This window comes from Dermacentor variabilis, chromosome 1, assembly GCF_050947875.1.
Source record: "Dermacentor variabilis isolate Ectoservices chromosome 1, ASM5094787v1, whole genome shotgun sequence".
NCBI classification, from domain to species: Eukaryota; Metazoa; Arthropoda; class Arachnida; order Ixodida; family Ixodidae; genus Dermacentor; species Dermacentor variabilis.
In genome coordinates this window covers 37,385,815-37,409,918 of record NC_134568.1, presented here as the reverse complement: position 1 = coordinate 37,409,918, position 24,104 = coordinate 37,385,815, and the positions used below count along the sequence as shown (strand labels likewise).

Genomic DNA, 24,104 nt, shown 5'->3' with positions numbered 1-24,104 from the left:
TGTGTTGCCGGGATCGACTCTTCTCTGCCGGTTGATGTGAGGTGGTTTGAGGCATTTCAAGTACGCAGTGGTTGCAGCGAGCAAAGCCATATTTTCGCTCGCCAGCCATTTTCTTCCTGCCCAGCGGTTATCAGCACTGGCCAATCGAGATTTTCCGGGCCGTGGAGGAGCTGTTACGATTGACCTGCAGGGGTACTAACCTGCGAACCTTTCCCAGCCCGCTGCAGCTGTTTCGATCGTCCTGCGGGGGTAGCGATCTTCGAACCCTTCCCACCGGTTGCGAGAAGTCGTTTTGGAAAGCCAACAATGCTCCTCCTTTGGAGAACGGACGACTTCCCGGCCGCAGCGACGAGTCGTTTTGGAGAGCCAACAATGCACCTCCTGCGGACAGCCAACGGCGCCTGCAAGTCTAGCCACGTTCGGCAGACCGGGTATTGTTATTTGATTCGCTGTCGCCTTCACGGTCTACTTGGAGCAAGAGGACTTCTGGGGAAGGGTGTTTTGCGGTGCGTTTTCACGGGTCCCAGAATTCGTCAAAGTCTGCTGACAGCCGCGGCGGCTACCTGAGGAGTCCGCTCTGTAATCAAGACGCGCCGGCTGGGGTCAAGCGTTACAATCCATATCTATGAGCACTCTCGCCACTCGGTGTGTTCTGTGAATCCAATGTGCGGGTGAGTGTGTAGACCCTCCCCCTCTAGGCGCCTTCAACGACGACTATGCCTCCAACGACGATTTCGGATGGTCCGATTGAATGGAGGTTGAACGGCAGTTTTCCCTCACCTAGGGATCTAGGTAGGACAGAGAGTTTTTAAGCAGCCGTTTTCGACTGCTTGGTGTGCTGTCTGCTTCGCGCCTCGTCTTTCGTGCTTCATTTGGGAGTCATGATAGACTGTTGAAATGTATCTCCTGTCGTAATGTCAACGTTGTAAATAAATCCGTACTCCTAGTTATCAATGAGAGGAAGTTCCTCCCTACAACCATTTGAACGACGGCATGGGCCAGCTACCACTTATCTCATGCCCGACCCCCAATCCTTACAACTGGTTGCCAGCGGCGGCATTGTCCTCCAACTCTTACAAGGCCTGGCAGTCAGATGGGGAGGGTGCGTTTGGTTCGGTCTGCCTGAGAACTGGCTGTGTTGAAGAAACGGCCAGCAGAGCGAACTGCGCGTCGTGCGTTCGGCCGAAGAACAGGTGGCGTTTCAACAACACCGCTGGGGCCTCGCTCGAGAACGGGCTTGTCGTCGACTTATAGCGATAAGCAAAACCAGTCTATCGAGTATAAATGAATGGAGTTTTTAGGCATGTAAGATTTACGAAAAGGGCTTAGACTGAGACTACTGACATATCTTGCACAGCCTTTCTAGTGAGAATCCAAAAATAATCAAGGGTGGACAAGTTCCTAATATTGGTTCCAGTATTCATCAACCGGATGTATATCCAGAGATGGCGTTGTTCTTGTAAAAAGGTGGACGAGATTTTCCTTTCGTAAACCTGCCCAGTGCCTACATATGAGTTTGCTTATACCTATCCCACAAACGTATTCGGGAAATGTAATGCGTGAATAGTTGTTAGCACTGTACACTCCATTCCTCGACGCGGCAAGAGAAAATGAAATATATAAAGAATATTGACCTACCTACCACGATAAATCGCAATACGTTAGCCTAGCGCTGCTTCCTAGCGTAAATTAGTTACAGTTTAGACCATTCATCTCACATGCATGAAGCCCATAGGCTCGGACTTAGACGTGGCACTTTCCTTGTTCTGGTAATCATTCATTGCACGGTTCCTTCCGCATGCGAAGTGTGCAAATCATGTCCAACTGGTCACAGACGCGTTTGCTGTAGCTTTAAGGAGGCACAACATTCCTTACTTGCTAGTGACTGGGTCTGAAAAGACTTCTTCGAGGCCTCTGACATCTACACGTGCCAAAAAGCAGTTGAATGTGTCGCCATGCGTTCTTGTCTAGTGGCTTTTCATGTAAGCAAGATGCCCCGCTTCGCCATTATTTAACCTCTCGTTCTAGTCTAACCCACCTATCACGGATATTTTAGGTGAGTTTTTAGACATGCAGGATCCTCTGGGCTGAATTTCTTTGCGATAAAGCGGCCTCACCGCCTACAGGGTTATCTCACTGAGCTTTCTCGGTTGCTAGGTTGCCACAGCCATAAATTTAAATCCTCGTGTCTTTTCTCTCTTTTCTTATTTCTTTTTTTGACTGAAGGTGGTAAGATCGAATGCACGTCCAGAACACTACATCTCATGGCTCGAGTGGCGCTTGACATGGCACAAAATGCCGAGAGCCGGCGGGGCTGTACTCATCCACGTACAACCAAATTCGGAAGGCCCACTAAGCGTCAACAAAAGACATTTCCTCGCGAGAACAGGAATTCGCCTCCCTGGTACAGTATTCGGCCACTACCACCCTGATGACTCCTTCAATCAACCAATGGCCATCATTCCCCAGAAGCTGCTGAACACATGACCAAGGTGGCGTTCGGACCTGTAATGCAGCTGAAGGTGCTAAGAATTTCGGATCCGGACAGGTCGCCACAGGAAATTGACACTGGCAACGTACCATACACGAACGCTCTCGAGTGAAGCTAGCTTAGCGGGACTCCTTGAGGAACTATTAGGCATCGTCTGGGGTATCACTTCCCTTAATGAGGTTAGAAGAACTGGTGAGGCTTATATATAGATTGCTAAGTAACGCCCATGTCCCCTGCTATAGAGGTACCCCTGATAAGAAGTATTACGGGGTAAGATACCTAATCCATAAGGACTTAGCGGGCAACATTGACGAATTCTACAGCATTAACGAGAGGGTTGCAGTAGTCGTAATCAAACTTAATAAGAGGTATAGATCAACGGTAGTACAAGCCTACGCTCCAACATCCAGTCACGACGATGAGGAAGCAGTTCAGTTTTATGAAGATGTTGAATTAGCGATGATAAAAGTGCAAACTGATTATGCTGGAGTTACGGGCGACTTTAATAGGAAAGTGGGGAAAAAGAAGGCTGGTCAACAAGCAACTGGTAACTACTGCATCGATTCCAGGAACACTAGAGGAGAATTTGGTAGAATTGGCGGAATGGAATACGCTACGAATAATGAACACCTTCTTTTAGAAGCATAGCAACAGAAAGTCGACCTGGTAAAGCGCGAATGGTGAAACAAAATATAAAATAGATTTTATACTTTCTGCCATACAGGATGTAGAAGTCTTAGGTAGGGTAAAGTGCAGTGATTATAGGTTAGTGAGCTCTAGGATGCACCTCAATATGAAGAGAGAAAGGGCAAAATTGGTGAAGAAGAAACAGGCCTACCAAGGTGCAGTAAGGTTCAAAGCAGACCAATTTAGGCTGGTGCTTGCAAACTAATATTCAGCCTTAGAACAGAAAGATGAAGATGACATAGAGGTAATAAACGAAATCGTGACTAGACTGGTTTCAGAAGCAGCAAAGGAAGTAGGAGGTAAGGCACCAAGGCATCCTTAGAGCAGATGGATGAGGATGACATAGAGGTAATGAACGAAACCGGAACTAGACTGGCTTCAGAAGCAGCAATTGAAGTAGGAAGTAAGGCACCAAGGCAACCACTATGTAAGCTCTCCAATGTAACCAATGACCTCCTAACGAAACGACAAATTATGAAATTGTCCAAGTGATCGGGTAGAATTCGCGGAACAGCCAAAACTTATTAACAAGGAGAAAGTATGGGATATTCGAAACTATAACGTGAGAAAGACTGAGGAAGCGGTAAAAAATGGACGCTGCATGAAATCAGTGAGAAGAAAACTTGGCATAGGACAAGCCAAGATGAATGCACTGAAAGGCAAGCAGGGTGATATCATCAGCAATTTCGAAGATAAAGTAAAAACAGCATATCTCTGTTGACCTGTGCAGTACCCAGAGAATCCACGATACCTCAATTCGAAGTAGCAATGAACAGGCTGCCAATACTCCTCCTATAGCTAGCGTTGAAGTGAGAAGGGGTTTGCAAGACACGAAACCGAAAAAAGCGGCAGGAGAAGATGCAATAGCAGTCGATTTAATCGAAGACGGACGAGACATCATGTTTGAAATGCTTGCGGCCTTTTATACTAAATGTCTCATGACTTGAAGGGTTCCGGAGAACTCGAAGAATGCCAGCTTATACAAATCCACATAAAAAAAATCCACTGACTTGATGAAGAGCGGCAGCAGCAACGAGCGAACGCTTCGTACTGCCTCTCGCTTTAACCCCTCTAGGAAACTTGATTACACGACCTTCAACACTTGGCGCGCAAGAACACAGCGCACACGCAGCCACCAGCCATCTTCACGCGCCTAGCATTTTCACCCCGCACGTTACCTCCAGGAAAGGGAGCGCGGAGCCACTCTTAGCCTCGCCGTGCGCAGCAACGGCCGGTCTTGAAGAGGAGACGTAAGTCTCCTCTTCGAGGTCAGTCCTTGAAGTCAATCCACCGTTAGTGTCAGTCCAAACCCCGGTCCATTGCGCGCGCAACAGACGGCGAGCGGCAATACGGCGCGCGTCAAAACACCATGCCTCTCGGCGCATTGTCGCATGCGCTGCCTTACACCTACAGCATATGGTAAGAGGGGCGGGATAGGATGATATCGCACTTAGACTTTATAGGGAACATCAGGGCAAAAAGAGCCGCGAACATTAACCTGAGGTGTCCCCCTATAATTGATATCTCAATAGAACCATGTACGCACGCAATACAAGATTGGGTTCCCCACTACCATCGTGAGGGACATACGTGTATTGGAGGACGCGTGTAGTAACTGTTCGTCGGCAGAAGCGCGTTTGCTGCGGTCTTCTGACCCGCAGGATACTTCCGCTAAATTGTGCTAGGCCCTAAAAATCCACGGGTCCTTTACGAAGCTGCAACCAACTTAGTGTTCTTCACTGTCATCTTAGCAAATCAAAGTATGTTTAGTATGAGCTTATGCAGTTAGTTGACGATGAATATTTAACCAACTATTAGAGTATTGCTTCAAACGCTAATTCTGAGTTCACAACGTAGTAACTCGTAGAGTCCTTTCGAGGAATACTCAAATAATTTCTTTCCGCGAAGAGAGCTGCTGTGACTGCAATTTTTCGGAATTATAAGTAAAGCGCACAAGATTTTAAAAAAATGCTCAATGTGACTATTTGCTTGCGCCGGGCGACTTTGCTGCCCTTAAACATGCTACCACTGAATGATTGATGCTGCACGCAGAAAGAATGGACTGAACGACTGAATGGCAAGCCGACTGAAGAGGAATTGTGGAGCAGGCGACCGGGCACTATACAGTTTTCCCTTGCTTATTCCTCACAATAGCGTCCAAAAACTGGCTTCCCTACATTAATATTATGCTCAATAGCGCAGCTGCAATTTATGCATGAAAACACTCGTAACGCCACATTAAAATGCGCATGCTTGAGCCATTTTGAGGCAGCTATGCAGAGCAGTTTTACCAACGGTCAATGAAATTGTGCTTTTATCAACATAATTTCTGAGATCCTTTTTTCTGAATTGTTAATTTAGGTTAACCTTTTTAGTATTCTGTAACAGGGAACATGTAACAAAACTTGACCACTAAAGTGCTATACTGTAACACTCTAGAACAACGTAATATTTTCTTACCTTTCTAGCTTTTTTCTGCATGAACAGGAGTCAAAATGTCGGCATTTATGCAGCAAACTGTAAGCTCCTAATTTCGTGTACAATGTGCGTAGTGAGCGTCAGAAAAGTTCCGTCTGTGGCTTAATATAACACTCACGCCTCCTGCAAGGCAGACGCCGTCTCACCTGAAGGAGGAGTTGCAAACGTCGTGCTTGTCTCCCTGCTGCATAATTCGGCACCACATGCCTTCACTGTGACTGTGTGCTTCAGAGACGGCAATAAATTGAACAGGGGCAAGCTGTAGGATGACGATTCCTGTGAACTTCCGTCGAGCGCAACAGTCGACGTTCCGGGGTACATGCCGTCATAGGGGCAAAGTCCGAATTTGCATGCACGCAGTGGTGCGTCAGAAGATCTAAAAATCTGCAAAGGCCAATGAAGGAAGTCAGGAAAGACCAGCAAAAAAATAATCGAAGATGTATGCCAATCGGAGCAACTCGTCAAAGATAGCGAAGCTGCATAACAGTGTTCATCCCCCTCGGGATGTCCTGACGGTCTGTTTTGCCACTGCCTGCCATTTAGGCAAGAGTTTGCAAACGTTTCACAATATCTGGTGCAGTTCTTTCTCTATACCCGAGTCTATTCAAGTGTTACACAATATGGGCGCTTAGTACTTCTATACTTTCCACTATATCCTGCGCATGTTCTTGCTTGCTGCGCCGGCACCTGGCAACACCTTCTTGCAGTCTTGTAGGGCTGCGTTGCTGGTTGTTGTAAAGCTTTAGCAATGGCACAACTCGATGCCACCTATTCAAACTCATGTAAAATACAGAAATAATTCTGATGAGACAGCCCCACGACCGATTTCAATGAAATTGTTGCATTTAAGAGACAAACTTACATTATAGTGCCTGTAGGAAGTTGATACATCAGTTAGGGCCTCGAATTAAAAAAAAAAGCCTATAAAACGGCAACTGGCGTTCAAATAAAAGCCTGAAGCTTACAAATCCATTACTTTTAACCAAAAACTGATATCGCTGTTTTGTAAACAGCATTTGTTAGAGTATCTGAAGCGTACAAATCTGATAAATGAAGCTGCGGCTTACATGAAGTTCTACAATGTCTACGAAGGTTTTTAAAAAGCCTCCCTCACAAATTAGTCCTATAAAATATTATAATGCTTTGTTGTATAATACATCTATTGTGTTCACGTTAGATTCTATAGTGGACAAAATTGAAAGAAATTTTGGTAACGGGAGCAGATTACAGAACTGTGATATCATTTTTTTTTTGCGCACCAACTTCGACGCAGTGGTTACCTAAAAAATGACTAAATGACTTAGGTAGGAACGCCCGACGTAACGCATCCTCTTAAAAATTTGGAGAACGCTTAAGCTTCGCCTTTAAGAGTGGAACCCGATAGCATTTCAAGGTTCCCAGACTGATTTTCACGCTTCCTGGCACCTGCAGCTTATGTAAGCGTAATGTTTACCCGGAAGCGCTGGCGGCGAACGCTATGCACGAAGGCGACCTTTCTGGTATAAACGCGGCCTCTTGCGTGGGCCGCGATGCAGTAAAGCCCCTCTACCTTCGGAAAAGTAAAGCCATCTCCTCATCTGGAACCGCTTGTTTTTTTCTTTACTTTTTGCTTGCGAAAGCAAGCTGGTGGTGGCGCACCCTCGAAAGTCCCCAGAAATTGCTTGTTCTTTTTCTTTATTTTTTGCTTGCGAAAGCAAGTCGACGGTGGAGCGCCCTAGAAAGTCCCCGTTGAAGCTCAGTCCGATTGGATGATAGCTGTCCGCGCTATCACTTGACAGCAATCGTCCAATCGGAGATACAGGAAAGGGAGAAGCGGCATTGTTCAAAGGATGGCGGTACTTTTCCGAAGATAGAGGGGATTTACGATGCAGCGGGGGCGAGCGCCACCTTGAAGTGTTGCAAGAAACCGGCCGCCCTTCTTTATGACCTTTGAGATTTGCGGGTGCCGTCGCGCGTAAATCTCAGGACGAGAGTCGACGCTGGACGCCAGATTTTCTGCGACACAGGGTCCTTAACCTTGTGGCGTTAATAGGCGAGCGCACGCGCGCGATTTGCAAGCAGCGCCGACAACCGACAGACGCGATGGCCGGAATATGTCTCGCTGTCGCGTCGCGGTCATAGCCCTTCGCCGACGCCGGCGTCCGACAGCGCCTTTTCAGCGAAGCCCTGAAAGACGGCCCTTTCGAGGCCCCGATGCAAGCTGCGTTGCTGCCTGTTCTTTGACCTCTCATACCGACCACGTCGTCGCTCGCCAGCATTCGCTGCGGTCGCACGATAACTGTTCTGAAACTCCACTTAGCATTTTTTTCTGCAATATTTGGACCTGATACCTTCTTCACTTCGCTCTAAAAAAATATTTTTGCCCTTTTCGCCCCAAGCAATAATTTTGACCTGTCTTGCGCGCCTTCCTTTTCTTCATTGCTGGCCGCGCGCTAATTCCAGGCAGCGAACGGCAAGCCCGATGTCAGCGTGATATAGCATTCTTGACAGGAAAGTAGTGAGCGCAGAGTTTAGAAGAAAGGAAGCGTAAGTCATACAGACGACGATTATTGTCTAAACCCCAATACCTGTGAACATTCTTTAGAGTTTTATCTCCTATTCGCGCTATGTCTTATTCCCACTTCTTGTATTGTTTATTACTTTCTCCGTCAGCTGCCATACAGCGCAAAACTGACTCCGGTCATAAAAGTTTGTTAGACATACGAATGTCACAGCTAATACGGAGAACGTTTCAAGGAATTTCGGAGCGTTACATGTACGGACGAAGCTAAGTTTATGTTGTTAGGACCCTGGTAGTAACCTAATGAGCTCTAAAGTTTGGGTCGGAGGGACTTGGGCAACATGCTCACTTCGTCGGCATTTCAAGCAGTAAAAATATTTCTTTGCTAGTTAACAAATTGTCACCATGCTGTACGGGAAGCTCCCCATAATTATGGCTTTCCGAATGCTCCATTTAAAAGCCGTGGTAGTGGAACTTACCACAAACCTTCTCGCAGGACTCGCAGCGTGCCATGAAATGATAACGCTGGTTGGGTCAATGCTCTTTGCTGACAAGTTAGCCGGTGCTGTGAATAATAATAATAATAGTAATAATAATAATAATAATAATAATAATAATAATAATAATAATAATAATAATAATAATAATAATAATAATAATAATATTGGTCAGTTAGCACACTTCTATACCACTACACTCACACCAAAAACACCAAGAAAATTTTATTCTCGTATTTTCTTTCATTGAGAGGGACACCTCGTCTACGAACTGCAGAGAAATGTACGCTGCTTAATTATTACGAGTAGTTATAGCTAGCATATAGATAGTAGGTTATAGGTATATAGTTATAGGTAGTCTCGACATAACTACGATGGAATGGAACACTGGAACAGTGTTGCTGGTTCTTTCCGTGCAACCTTAGCCTTTGGGTGCTCTTGGCCTTCCTCTGACACCCTGGTCTCGACCAGACACTTTGGCTACTTGTCATTGTATCACTGTATGCTATGTATGAATGCATCCCAGTATGTCAGTGAGACCCGAACTTTTCATCTGGAGTAGCCTGCTAGCCATATATATGAACAGGCAAACATATCCTGCATCAAATAAAGAGTTTTTTAATGAGATTAAGATTCTTTGCGAGCATCACTCAGTTTGCCATATGCCTCTATGCAGGAATGTGCGCGCATAACATATTTCCCGACAACTTGGGTCACAAGGCAGTCTATGTTCAAATGGCTAGATAACTGGGCTGCTATTCCGAGGAACAAAGTTCAAAACCAATCATCGGGCCTACTTCGAACCCTGTGTGTGTGACACTGAGTATGTACCGGTCTTCAAGTAGCCTCTTTGATGCCAATTTGGGTAACTGAGTGTGTCCCTCAGCATGTGCCACTCTTCAACCATTTTCTTTCACGCCAACTTGTTTAACTGGGTATGTGTCACTGTTCACAGTTTTCATCATATAAAGCACATCATCACCAAATACGCACGGATCATAATATAGATTCCTAATAAAAAGAATGTCTGACGTGATCTGTAGAGGATCGATGCACCTACAATTTATTTCTCTGTTTCTGTCTACCTCCTCTAGCCGTCCAACAACACGGCAGTAAAAAATTATGCAGATCCCACGCACTGTGGGAATCGATGTAAGCGAAGCTTTCCGTGCTGGATGCTTTGATTGACGATAATTAGCGGTGATGTTGACGGCTAAAGCTTAATTTCTTCAATGTTTAGGATAACGCGAGAGTGGTGAGCTGATGTTAAACGTTACCTTGCGTGCCCCACTGCTGTTTGTATGCGTAGTACACACAACAAACAGGGAGAGATGTTTGCTTGAGGCGTTGCTGTCTGCCATATTTTACAACTTCTAAGAGGGTTGAGCGTTGTCATTTACTCACATGGCACATCGCGAAAGGGCCGAAGTAATCAACTTGAATTGGATTATGGGGCTGCACGTTCCAAAACCACACTCGGATTAGGAGGCGAGCAGTAGTAGCGGACTCCGGATAAATTTTGCCACCGTGATGTTCTTTAACGTGTCCCAATTCTAATTACACGTTCGTTTTCTATTTCGCCCCCGTCGAAATGAGGTTGCCGCGACTCGGATCAAATCCACGACCTTAGCAATGACATATCCGCAAAGCTAACGCGGCGGGCACGGAAGTGTTGATTTGACGGTCGACCGCTTCCGTAGTTTTTCCTCGATCCTGCGGTGGGCTTTTATTAATGCGGCTCTGCTTCGACACGCCCTGCTTGACATATTTGCGTGGAGTTTATTTTTCAGAAGTATCAGCAACGCAATGTACCGTATCTTGAACTTAAGCTTATCCTGTTTCCCCGAAACCGCTGTCGTATAGTAGTGAGCTTTCCTTGGCTTCTCAGGCCACCTCCCCCCTCTCTTATATTGGAACTGCCTCATCAACCTCTCCTTCTTCTCCTCTCTACAGTTCTATCCACATTCCCTATGGCCTCGCGCGTTAGCAGAAAAGGAAGCGCTGCAGTTTCTGCAATGCTTGTGAGGGGAGTCACGGATAATTACAGCTGTCAAACGGCTAACGTGACGACGGCCAGGGAGCTCTAGACGGCATTTTAAACATTAGACGTGGTTGGGTGAAAACGAGTTTCTCCCGTCGCCTTTTCTCTCTTACTCGCGCTGTCATATATATACACGCTCTCAACCACCCCCCGACGCGGTGTGCACGACCGCAGCCCACAGCAGCAGCAGTGGGAAAGTAGAAGGAAGAGACAAAGAAAGCTTGGCCTTAATAACAAAATCTTTGGGAAGCAAAAAAGCGAGTTGAGCATCACTGGCATGATGTGAACAATGTGCAATGCACTTTCTCACCGTGCAATATTGTATGACAGCAATCTGAACCTGGCGGAGTCTACTTTCTAGGCAGCTGAAAATGTTGCAAGCTCTAGTGATTCCTTCGGCTCTGAACTTTTGATTTATTGACAAACAGTTACTCTGCTGACTGTACCATACCGGTGTCTAATATCTACAGTTTTAAAAATAAAGATAAAGCCTGTAAAAAGTCAGCAACAACAGGCAGAAAAGTTCGTCGCTACAAGAGATGATACATCTAGGAGCCACTGCTTGACTTCCTAATAGCTATAGGTCTATCAACTAAAGTGTATGTGTATGTGTACGTATGTGTGCAGGGGAGCACCATTTTTTATTGATTTTTATTTATTTATTTCCGAACAAAAAGCTTGCCCACACTGAATGCACCTATAGCGCTACCCTAGTTAGGGTCAGAAAAATAATTTACAATCTCAATTTGGACAGGTTTAACAACATTGAACAAAATCAAATATACCATCACCAAGGTAACAAATCAACAGTTCATCAACAATCAAAAAAAATTTTTGATCAAATATAAAATATAATTTCGACAAATAAAGAATTTCGAGTAGAGAAAACTAGAAATAACCTACATGCAAAAAATGGTACGGTGCACCAGCAAACCGCCCCGATAGTATTCTACGTCAGGACTATCCTCAATGGCCGAAATGGCAGTCAGGTTAAAAGCTGACATGGTATACGGCATACAAAATTCCGTGCGTATTTTCGTGCGTCTTTGGTGATGCTTTCGTTTAACACACCAGGGATCACTATGACATAATATTATGATGAAGTAGCATAAAACTTCCTCGCAACACCATACTGGCTGTTTCAGCGAACACTTTCTAATGCTTCTAAATATTGCCGGTGGCAGACAGGACAATTCTAGTATATTAGCTGGTCTATTCGAAGATGTGAACATCACTTTCATAAAGAATATTGAAATGTATAATCAACTATTTAACATGAATTCACTAATTAAGTTTTTAATTAAATACGCTATGGCAAATATTGCGATTTACAAATTCAAGCCAGGAGTTTGCAAGGCCGATCCACTTGTAACACAGGATGACACAAGTTTTCAGATATTAATTTCCAAACTTTGCAGAGAAGTGCATTGTAGGACCAGTTACTTTTGCGCTTCAATTCATAAAGCGACATTTTGATAAGAAAGTAAGTGAAACGACAGTGCGTGTTTTAGTGAATGTTTCATGGCGCATATCTCGTAATTGGTGTCCTCCACACAATTACTTCAAGTGGATATGCCTTGCAGTGTGACGCTTGAATTTATAAATTGTGATATGGTGCCATAAGTAGGTAGTTATAAACTTAATTAGTGAATTATTGTTAATTAGGCGCTTATGCAGTTCGATTTTTGGTGCAACTAATGCCCACCTCTTCGAGTAGACCTGCTCATGGACTACAATTCTGCAACCGGAACACGCACTTTTTCAAAATTTTTGTAAGTGCTCGCTGCAACAGCTTGTATAAGTACACATATGCGATCTCTCCCGTTTTTCTTCCAGCACGCATTCAGAGCAGCGACCTTCCGTATGCCCGCGACAAACCCTTTTGTAATAATCAAAGGTTATTTTTCGGATCGGCCACAAGTTATAAGGAAGTAATACGGCCAGCATGTGTCACAGGTTGGCAGCGAGATAACGGCAGTAAATAAAAGTTACTATTTATTTAGATGAGTTTAGAAAAGTTCATAGAATAGGAAATTCTTGGTGAAGTTCAAGTGCCTAATGGTGCACAATTTTTTTACGCTTCCATATTTAGCATAGGAACGAAACAAAAGAAATGCAGCTGAAGAAGCTGCGCTGCAAACGAGGTTAGGCTAAGGTTTTACGTTCTACTCAAGTTCATGCCTCAAGCGTATACAAAAAAAAAGAACTACGTAGCACACGCTGTGGGCAGTCCATATCAAAAATAGGTTCCTCTACAGCATCAAAATTTCATACCTTTAAGGCGTAAGGCATGTATGCCACATGAAGCGGTAAATATGGCGAGCGTTCGGCGTTAACATCCTATGACAAGGAAACCCACGTGACCAAGTGATGACGGCACGTTACCGGCAATGGAAGTGCTGCTGCTCGCACTGCGAAATCCCACGGTGAATAGCGACGACGTCGGACGGGCACCGTGGCCCACGCCCAAAAAACTGACTTTGCCAAAATCGAAAATTGAATTGACCCACGTTCAAAACCGACTTGGCCCACTCCCAAAATGGACTGCCCAATTCGAAAACTGGGTGGACCCACGTTTAAAACTTTCCTGGCCCACTCCCACAATTGGTTTAGCCCACCCTCAAAATTGACTTTGCCCAATAGGAGCACACGAGCAAGTGAAAAGTATCGCATGGAAGTCATAATGAGTTCGTATTGAATGCACATAAGAATGCACATCAAAATGCACATAAGTCCCTGTGTAATTTTTTTTATATTGCATAAAGTGCGAAATCCTGCAGAATTTTTTTCCTTTACCGCAAGGAAACCTCCTGCAGTCCTCAACTTGTTAATGACCAAATATTGACTGCAGAAATTTATCTTAAGAAGCTGCAACAAATGAAGCACCTTACAATTAAGTGCATCACTGATAACCTGCGACTACGCTATAAATCGTGAACTTACGGTTGCATACCAGGTTGAAAAAAACAACAAGAGAAATTTCGGTCACGACTACAGAAACTGCTGTCGTACGACAGATGTTTCTGACGTTTCTGTAGTTTCGACATACATTTCTGACGTTACGACAGAAATTCTGACGTCTCAACAGAAGCATTATGTCGCGACGATCAAGAATTTTTAAGATACAAAAGAAACTTTTTATGGTGCCAACAATTCTGACGTCACAGCAGGAACACTCGGTCGTGACGACAGATGCTTTCTATAAAAGCATTAGAAATGAGCCACTTTCAATTACAAAGACATAAGTTCAGACGTCGAGACAGAAGCGCTTGCTTTCGGGACGCTTTAAAATTTTATGTTTCACATCGTTGGGGTATAGTGTACTTTTCTGTTACGTGGAGTTCAAAGGTGCGTTTTCTGAATCTGGCAATGCTGATAGCACCGATACCGGTAATAAAGTCGACTTGGTCAATTGTTGTAATTGTGCCGTGATGACAGGAACTCCTCAAAATCGTCTGTCGATCGAAATCATCGCATCTGTGTCAGCGGCTGCGTACCTATTTTGTTAAATGTTGTAATTTCTTACACAAAGGCCTGTGGACTTGCATGTGTTGTTACGCTGATACATTTGTTAATTTATGATAAATATTGCATAAGCATTTTCTAAGCGGAAAAGAAGTTTCAGGGTGTTCCACAAAGCTGCGCGAAAATCTGTCTCGCTCGGGTGTCAGTATTCTGGCATAGAGTCTACCGTGAGAAACGGGTACGCTGTCTAAATTAGCACTTATACACGAATGTTTATGCAGTTATTTTGCACTGAACACACAAACTATATGCGCGCTCATATGTGTGAAATGCGAGAGACAGCTCTTGAAATTAGCAGTACCAGCCCTTACAGCGCCTACGGTTGCCGCTGTTTATTTCTGAATTCCTTAACACATATATATCATAAGCCAAAATCAATGTTCAAACACTTCACAGAGCGCTTGTCGATGATAAGAACGATGTTGCTCTGCTAGAGAGGCGCCAGTTCACATGGCGGAGTAAAAGCACACCTTGACTATCAGGGTACAAACGGAAACGCCAGAGCAGAATGATTTTTACTGTTCGCAAGACCAAAATGAGCAGTGATAACGTACTGGGCTTAGAAGCATTAGGTCGTAAGTTCACAGCTCAACCTGACAATTTATTTGTACTTTTTTTACAATAACAACTTTACATAGTCCCAAAGAGCTCGCTTACCTTTTTTACTTAAATATTCATCAAGAACTACAGGATATCAGACTACAAGACGTCAGACAACGGAAAGCAGGCAATAGAACGTCAGACAACAGAACGTCCCAAAATAAGACATACTGAAATTTCCTGTCGTGTTTATCAACTAGGACGATCCCTGAAAATGGCGTTCTTTAGTTGTGCTGAAAACTAGACCTCCCAAATATATGCTTTAGAATAAATGCACGAAACCATGTGTGTAACTCCTTCCCCCATCCCGCTTTTTCTTATACGACCGAGTAAAGTAAATTTAGGGGGCACAGCCTCTAATAAAAAAAAAAAAGAAATATGTCTTGCCAGTGCTTCTGATGCGGGAACACTGAATATACATGTATAGGCCCAGGTTGAAATGGACCTTGTTTATCACTCAGCTTCCTGATGTGCACTATATCCCACTCATCGTGGTTGTACCCCTGCGGTGCAATGGACACCAGCTGGATTAAAAGACTGTGATCGTGGTTTCTGTCAAGCCCTTTTGATGGCTTGTGGTAGAATCTCATATTTGTACGCCGTGGTATCTGGATTAGGCACCACGTCCTCTAATTTTTTTTTTTGCTCCATGCTAGTTCACCTCCCATGACACAAACATTTTTCGTCATTTACATGCTACAAAAGCAAGATGGCAACAAGCAGTGCGTCCTCACTTGTTCAAGCACTACACGGAGCACTTGTCGATAATAAGAACACTGTTGCTCTGCTAGAGAGGCGCCAGTTCACATGGCGCAGTGAAAGCGTACCTTGACTATCAGCGTACTTGATGGCCTCAGATATTTGACAGTTCGGGCGTTTGTTTAAGTAACTTTATTGGCTGATTTTGTATGTGCTGTGTAGCACATGTAAAAAGTTACGACAGAACCCATCTCACGATGACTGTCGACGGCAATGCGAATAGCAATCGAGCAATGGAGCGACAGATCATAATCCTGAAGTTCCGTCCATTTAACGCGTGTAGTAGTAATTCTGACACTTGTTGAATCGCCTGTATGCTGCATGCTCTGATATTGTGCCACTTCGCTATGGCACTCGCTTGCCAATTTCGCCAGTGAGCATGCAGGTATGACGACGACTCTATGACGGTGAAGCAGTGATGGGGGAATAATGAAAAAAAAGTTATATCGAGGGAACCACAAAGGCATAAACGAATGACGGTATAAAGAAAACGGCTCGTCGATTCTTAAACTATGGCGATGGTATGACGACAGCGTGACGATGTCATGAGCCCAATAAGATGACCAAAATGGTGTGATGATAATTGCAACACGACAACTGGACGAAGAAGGAAGAATTAATACGATCACTCGACCAAGAATGGCGTGGCGACGATGGTATGAAAACAACGACATGATCCCGATTGAATGACGACGGCGTGATTACGACTGAATGACGAACAAGGAAAGACGTCGATGGATCCACGAAGGTGGTGGAACGAGGACGGCATAGCGACAATACAATGAAGACACTGACGTGATGGCAATAGGGAAACCACAGCGTGACGATCGCATGACGACAACGGTATGACCACTGTATGACGACGACGATGACAATGGCGTGACGATGGCTGTCCTACGAGATCTGTATGACCATGGTGGCTTGACCGTGACCGCGTGACGAGAGTCGGATGAAGTAGCTGGAGGGACGATTATGGCATGACATCGAAGGCATTACGATGACGGTTTGACAATCGAGACATGATAGCGACTGGCGATGGTGGCCTGACAAGGGCCCCATAATTACGATTGAATGGTGACAGTATGATTGCAATACAATGACGAAGGAAAATTGGCGTCGATGGAATGAAGAAGGCAGTATGACGAGGATGGGATGACAATGACAAAACGACAGCGTGACGATGAAGACCGCGTGACGAAAGTGGCGTGATGAGAGCGGCATGAAGAGAGTCGGATGACAAAGCTGGAATGACGACGATGCAAAGACCTTGATGGCATCATGATCAAGAAAAAATACCTAGGGGTCCAGTCGATTATGACCACTGGGACTGAGTAGACGGCTTGACGACGGCAGTATGACGAGAGTCAGATCACGAAGATGGAATGATGATGATTGAAATACCACGACAGGAACACTCTGGCAACAAATGCATGACTACTGGATGACGATGATTTCGTGAAGACGACGGTATGGCTAGTGTCGTGTGACAAAGCTGGAATGACGACAATGCAACGACAGCTATAGCATCACGATCACGAGCCCACACCTATATTGGCTCAAGCTATTAGATAGCTTTGGTGTCTGGATCGGGGTAGATGGCGTGACGACAATGGCATCGCGAGAATAAGATCACGAGGCTGGTATGAGGACAATGGAACGACCGCGGAAGCATCTCGACAAGGTGCACATACCTAGCTGCCCAAGCAGATAGACAGATCAATAGATAGATAGATCGACAGATCGATAGATAGATAGATGGACAGATAGATGATAGATCGATAGATAGATAGATAGATAGATAGATAGATAGATAGATAGATAGATAGATAGATAGATAGATAGATAGATAGATAGATAGATAGATGGACAGATAGATGATAGATCGATAGATAGATAGATAGATAGATAGATAGATAGATAGATAGATAGATAGATAGATAGATAGATAGATAGATAGATAGATAGATAGATAGGCTTAACACGGCAGAAGCATGTAAAGAATGTTATTCGCATTAAAATAGCGGAATAAACATATTTACAGGTGCGTCGCGATGGTGGAATACATGCGGCGGTCTTGTGATCAAACTTCAGTACTCCAGCGTAGCAATCGCAGATTCGGAAAGTAGCGATCAGAGATCCCACAACGCCAAGGGACTGCATGCATGTAACCGCTTTTGCACTCGTATTATAAACTCCCTGCCGCAAACTGTCGAAATTTGTGCCGCATCACCTTTGTTTCTTTCAGAACTACTGAAGGCGAGTTCCTGAGTATGTTACTGAATCTTAATTAAACTTTTATATCTAACGTATTGAACGCCTGTTGCTACTTGTCAACATCATGGCGTTAGAAAAGCAAGCTCTCAGCCGCACTACCACTGATTGCACTGATTACGATTGAAGTCAGCTGCAGCACGTAGACCCTCATTGATGTTAGCTCAGAACTCCACCTGCAGCATTCACTACGTTTAAGTAGACGAAACAGAATCACAGTATACGTGTTTACGGACAAAGAAGAAATGGCCGAAAATGCTTTAAAGCATATGCGGGAGCACAAGGTCTCATAAGGCGTCGTACACACGTGCGCCAAATTTCCAAATTCTAAGTAGTGGTTTACGAAGGGATATATGTAGTTAAAGCACATTCTTAAAAAAAGGCGTCTAGAAGGAGCTGCTTCTGAGCGACAAAGGAAACGGTACAGCAAGGCTCACCGTGGCTGTTCGCGAACGAAAACTACAGGCGACTGGACGATTAACTTGATGTCAACACAGCTAACTGTTTTGTGAAGAGTTCGCTTGCTGCATCGGGTTAGTTTACGTACCTGTTAACTTGCGGATATAAGTTGAGACTTCAACATTTCGTAACTGCGAAACACACGAACAGCTGCAACACGAACCCAGTTAAACCAGTCACTCAAGCGGTTCGATAGTGGAGCGTAGTCTTATGTAAGGTCCATTTGCAAAAAGCACGCGTTGTCATAGTATCGCGTCGAAAGGCACGGAAAGGAACGTGTTTTGCTTTTTGTGAGATCGTTATGGGAACTTGCCGTTGAGTGCGGGACTTGGACGAGGTTGAGGAGGATTTTGAGGTGAAAACTGGAGGTTTATTTACATTATCTACAGTAATAACATGAAGTGAGTAACAGTAATAAATTGATTGATGGCTTGCAGCAAATCGGACGCTGCGGCCCTTGGCAAGAAGAACGAAAAATGAATTAATGAAGAAATGCTTTTCTCTGCTCCCTGTCTCTTGCTTTTAACCCTTTCGGTCTCTCGGGGTCACGTCATTTTCGACCAATCGTCGAACCCGCTCAGGTGTCGTCATTTTCCTCCAATGGTAGGCGCCCGTGTAAGCGCCGTCACATTCGGCCAATGGGGACGCTCCAAGGTCTCCACTGTCGGAGGGATGACTTGCCACCGGTGTTGCCTCCTAGCCTGCAAGTGCCGTCGCAATCGGCTTAGGGGGGGGGGGGGGGCGGGTCTCTCCAAGGGCTCCATTGTCCGAGGGGTGACTTGCCACGGCGTTGCCTCCAGGTTTGCAAGCGCTTAGCGGAGGGAGACGGGTTATTTTCGAGCGACTTCTCAGAGCCGCAAAACAGCTTCGCTCGGCAACAAGATTACCTGGAACCGTGCCAGGCTCCCGTTGCATTTTCGGGAAGAGTCAAGCAGGGGGTGGAGACAATAGCTCGACGTGCGACGCCTCGGGATGGGGTCACCAACTTGTCTGACAGGCCCGGGAACGTGTTAGCCGCGCTTCTGCGCACCTTAATTGGGTGCGACGGCGAGTTGATGTGGTCTGGTGAACTCGAAGAATGCCAGGACAAGGGTCCGTATCTAACAGCGTACATCAACGCTACTGAAGCAGATGCGGCAGTTGCTGCGGCAGCGATCACCATGCCGATATGCACCGGCCGTGGTTCCTCAGGCGTACAACACTTAAACATTCGCAATGTATGCGTTGACGTCAAGGAAGCGCCTATTTAGCTGTTCCACATGTTTATACCCGCCGTATGCTAACCTAAAACATGCCGAAATCAGTGAGCTATATCAGGCGTAGGTTCACAAAAAATTTCCGGATCCGTCCAACGTCCCTGAGAAAAAAATCCCGGCAGAACTCGATGACCATACAATTGCGTGAATAACGAAAACGCGTCGTGTATGAGGGGTGTGCTGCAGCCGTGATCCTTTAGCGCACTTCCCTCTGTGCACGCCACGCCTTCTGGTGGTGCCGGCGGGAAGTCCGTGAATATCCGGTGGCGCATACACAGGGGCGCATTTGACGATAAAAAGTTTCATGGAAGAGCGGCATATACCGATATGCCGGCACTTGCGCCATATGTATATGCTCAGTGGCACGTAGGTAAGTTGTCATCATAGATGTTTATTGAAGAGTGGCACATACCCCAGTGACATATATTCAAGCCAACAACCCATATTAATGAAGTGCGCTACTTTGGGATCAGCCAACAGATTTAGACTGAACTATCTCACGGATCACCCCATATTTTTGTGGTATAGCTTGATAGCCAAAAAGAGAACTGCTCTTACTATGCGAAAAATGTCATCATGTTTGAAAATGAAGAGATATGCCGGACTTACCTTCATCCATCGTCATGCCTTGTTGGCTCAAGCTCTGTTGTCAATTGGCGCTAACAAAGCATGCTGATTCTAATAAAGGCTCATGCACTCAATGAACAGGGCTTTCTGAAGGAATGTGTAATTTACCGCGTAAAACGCAACATAGTTAGAATTACCGGTGAATGACTTCTGAACCACAGGCACGAAACCCGTCTCAATGTGAAAATACGCGTTTTAATTATGCCAAACGAGCTTCAAACTTCATTTGTGTCTGTTATGAAAGCCTCCTATAAGCCACGGCATGACCTTGCGGACATGTGAAACCAGCTGACTGCGTAGGTCATGATCAGGTTGAGTATGGCGTTCCGTTCTTCCAGTCATTGTTGCAGCATGATTTTAACTATGAGCTGTAACAATTCCGTATATATGGTTTGCAGTATGAGTGCATGAAAAAAGATAAAGAAACATCTGCAATATGTGCCCTTATCAACAGAATGATTTATCACTGGGATGCTTCATGCCGCTAAGAAAGGAGTTCAAACCAGCAGCATGGGGTGCATAATACAAGAAAGGGAGTAAGGCGTACAGACACGGACACAAGAGAAGAGAAGTGGACAACACGAACGCCGACTATCAACTAAAGGAAGCACACAGGCGAAAAAAGAAAGAAGACACAAAACTCATCTGCGCATGCTCTTGAATTGAAACACCACGTGTCAATCGTGTACACGTGCCGGTATACAGGGGAGATGACTGCTAAGGCGATTGATCTCTTCCTTATGTAAGGTAATCGAAGGCTGACTCACGCACGCACTTGCTCCATTATTGATTCGCCATGCGTCGACCATAAGACACGTATTTTCTTTGCTATGCCTATACCATATCGCGCATTCATCTAACTCAGGCTTGCGGTTATAATCTTGGCAGCCTTGATAATGTAACGAAAGATTAGAAGGCGATCCACCGGTTAACGACCTCTTATGTTCCATTAGCCTCTGATTGATACAGCACCCCGTTTGCCCAACGCAGAAATGGCCACAGCTAAAGAGAACATCATATACCACATCCATACGACAGTCAGTAAAATTGTTGGTCTTTATGTGCTTCACTGGACACATATCTGTTCCTTTTGTGCCTTTTACCTGCTGCTTTTTTCTCTGCACGGCAGCGCATATTTTACCTAGCTTATTGGGAGCAGTAAAAACAATATTGACACCATATCTACTTGCATCTTTTTTAAGCCTGTGCGATACTGAATGAATGTAAGGAATAGCCACTACTCTCCTCTTGTTATTACTGCTCTCTGTAATCACGTCGTTCCCCTCGAAATCGATTTCTTAAGGTGTTCAGCCGCAGTATATTTTACAGGCATAGAAATGAGGATACGCGTCTTATGGTCGAGACAAGGCTTATCAATAATGGTGGAAGTGCGTGCGTGAGTCAGCCTTCGATTACCTTACACAAGGAAGAGATCAATTGCCTTAACAGTTATCTTTCACGTGGACAGGCAAGTGTACCCCATGACACGTGGCGCCACCATTCAAGAGCATGCGCAGATGAGTTCTGTGTCGTGTTTCTTCTTTCGCCTCAGGGCTTTTTTCAGTTGATAGTCGGCGCTCGTGTTATCCACTTCTCTTGTGTCCGTGTCTGCACGGATTACCGCCTTTTTTGCATTAAGAATCCTTATGAACTAGCTCAGCTTTCTGTCTTTCTAAGCATGTCATATTTTGGAAAAACAAGCCAATTTTCTTATGTGGAGATAGGTGTCATGCATTAAAGCGATAAGTTTATTATGCTAAAGCCATAAACTGCGTGACATGCTTGTAGACTTAAGTCGCCAACATAAGTTTTTCCTCATTCCGACTAGGCGTTATTAGGTGACAGCTGAATGTGTGCGCTGCAATTTGTTCTTCAAGTATACTTCGCATTACTCAAACTGTACCTGCGCTCCAAATGTCCCCCGCGTGATTTCCCATTAGTCAATTTACGATCGTTTATTACAGATATGTTCGAAATTGACTCACCCAGAGGAGTAGTTTCCATTGTCGCTGATGTCTCGGGACCTATAAGAACTTCCCCGAAGTCGCCGACCCCACGTGCGCTGGCAAACAGCGTGTATTCACGTCCAGGCTTCAAAGACAGGGTGACGTTCAAGTTCTTCTTGCGTTCCATTGCATCTAGAGGAAAATCGAAATCCCTCGCAGATTCATTGTTTTGTTCACTGGGTTGCCATCGCAGATGGAAGCCGACTGGACGTGAGTTCCAAGACACTGGTTCGAGGATGGTTATGGCCAGCTGTCGCGAACCATCGTGTTTTATACGCGATGGCGACTGTCGCACAATATTCACCGGTGGTCCTGGAGCTGTAAAAAAAAAAAGGAGACCGTGCTGTTTGTAACACCGCAATATATATATATTTGAGAGAGGGCTAGCTGATCTGCACCGGAATGTTTCTGCACCGTATACAAATTGGCCTAATTTGAGGAACGTTGCTTAGGATTTGGCTTTCCTAGGCAACTATATAGAGGGCCGCAGATACCACTCCCATGACTAGCCAAGCACACACTGCACATGCTGGAGGCTGGTAGGCTTATATTATGTGACTAAAAATCAGCAACTAAAAGTGCACGTCTGCGTAGACGGTACTGCTCCTCGACCAGCGTAAGTACGAAAGCTATAGTACACGAATGGTCTGACGTTCATTTTTAAACACCTTTCGTAACGCTCATTAGTTGTGAAAACCTTTCTTCTTTCTTTATGCTCCAATTATAAATGTTTAAGTTTTATCGTTCGATTATTTTAGAAAATTGTAGATGGGAATAATTAATTACTCATGCCGAGTGTTCATGCTGATTTAGCGGCAACTATATTCGAAAGTGTCGGCATTTTTACGTGCGCTCAGGATCACATCATAACGTCTATTGGGCAAAAACAATATGGTGAATCTATAGGGGCTGAATTGTTCCTGCTTTCTCTCGCTTGATTGTCTTTCGGATTGCCGTGGTCTGATTATATGAGCTATGGTGCTCAACGCAATACACTTAGCCACTGAAATAAACGTTGGGAGACGGGCGCTCAACCCATGCATATCCGCCAATCACAGAGATGCCATTGTGTTTCCATAACGGAGCAGCACCAAATCGGGGACTACTTCGTATGCTATCCATTATTCTCATGGTGCTTCAACGCCTTCGGAGACTCACGACCCTCTACACGAGGCCAAAACAGCTATGTCTGCAGGTGACGGAAAATCGAGGCCCTCCGTTTTCCTTCTCGCTCAAAATTTCCACTAGTAGCTTTGGTATCAAACTAGTGCGCCTCTTGCGGAGTAGAAACAGTACAATACGCGACGCATGAAGAGCATGTGTATTGGCGTCTATACTTTGAACTAAACTTGAACAAGCTGGTATCTTGCACACACCCCACGCATGCCCACAACGGAGGGCGATTCACACAAACGCAATCATACGGGAAGGAAATTTCAACAGCGGAGGGAGACGGGTTATTTTCGAGCGACTTCTCAGAGCCGCAAAACAGCTTCGCTCGGCAACAAGATTACCTGGAACCGTGCCAGGCTCCCGTTGCATTTTCGGGAAGAGTCAAGCAGGGGGTGGAGACAATAGCTCGACGTGCGACGCCTCGGGATGGGGTCACCAACTTGTCTGACAGGCCCGGGAACGTGTTAGCCGCGCTTCTGCGCACCTTAATTGGGTGCGACGGCGAGTTGATGTGGTCTGGTGAACTCGAAGAATGCCAGGAAAAGGGTCCGTATCTAACAGCGTACATCAACGCTACTGAAGCAGATGCGGCAGTTGCTGCGGCAGCGATCACCATGCCGATATGCACCGGCCGTGCTTCCTCAGGCGTACAACACTTAAACATTCGCAATGTATGTGTTGACGTAAAGGAAGCGCCTATTTAGCTGTTCCACATGTTTATACCCGCCGTATGC

At 45.2% G+C, this 24,104-nt stretch overlaps 1 protein-coding gene across 1 annotated transcript in view; it reads right to left on the bottom strand.

Annotated features, from left to right (window-relative positions):
• Positions 1-24,104, bottom strand: part of LOC142576540 (uncharacterized) — a 206,108-nt gene that overhangs the window by 19,292 nt on the left and 162,712 nt on the right. The window contains exons 5-7 of the mRNA XM_075686704.1: positions 22,177-22,515; positions 8,636-8,721; positions 5,803-6,040 (exon numbers count right to left, since the gene is read on the bottom strand). Coding sequence (XP_075542819.1) covers positions 5,803-6,040; positions 8,636-8,721; positions 22,177-22,515 — 663 coding nt within the window. The remainder of the gene's footprint in view (positions 1-5,802; positions 6,041-8,635; positions 8,722-22,176; positions 22,516-24,104) is intronic.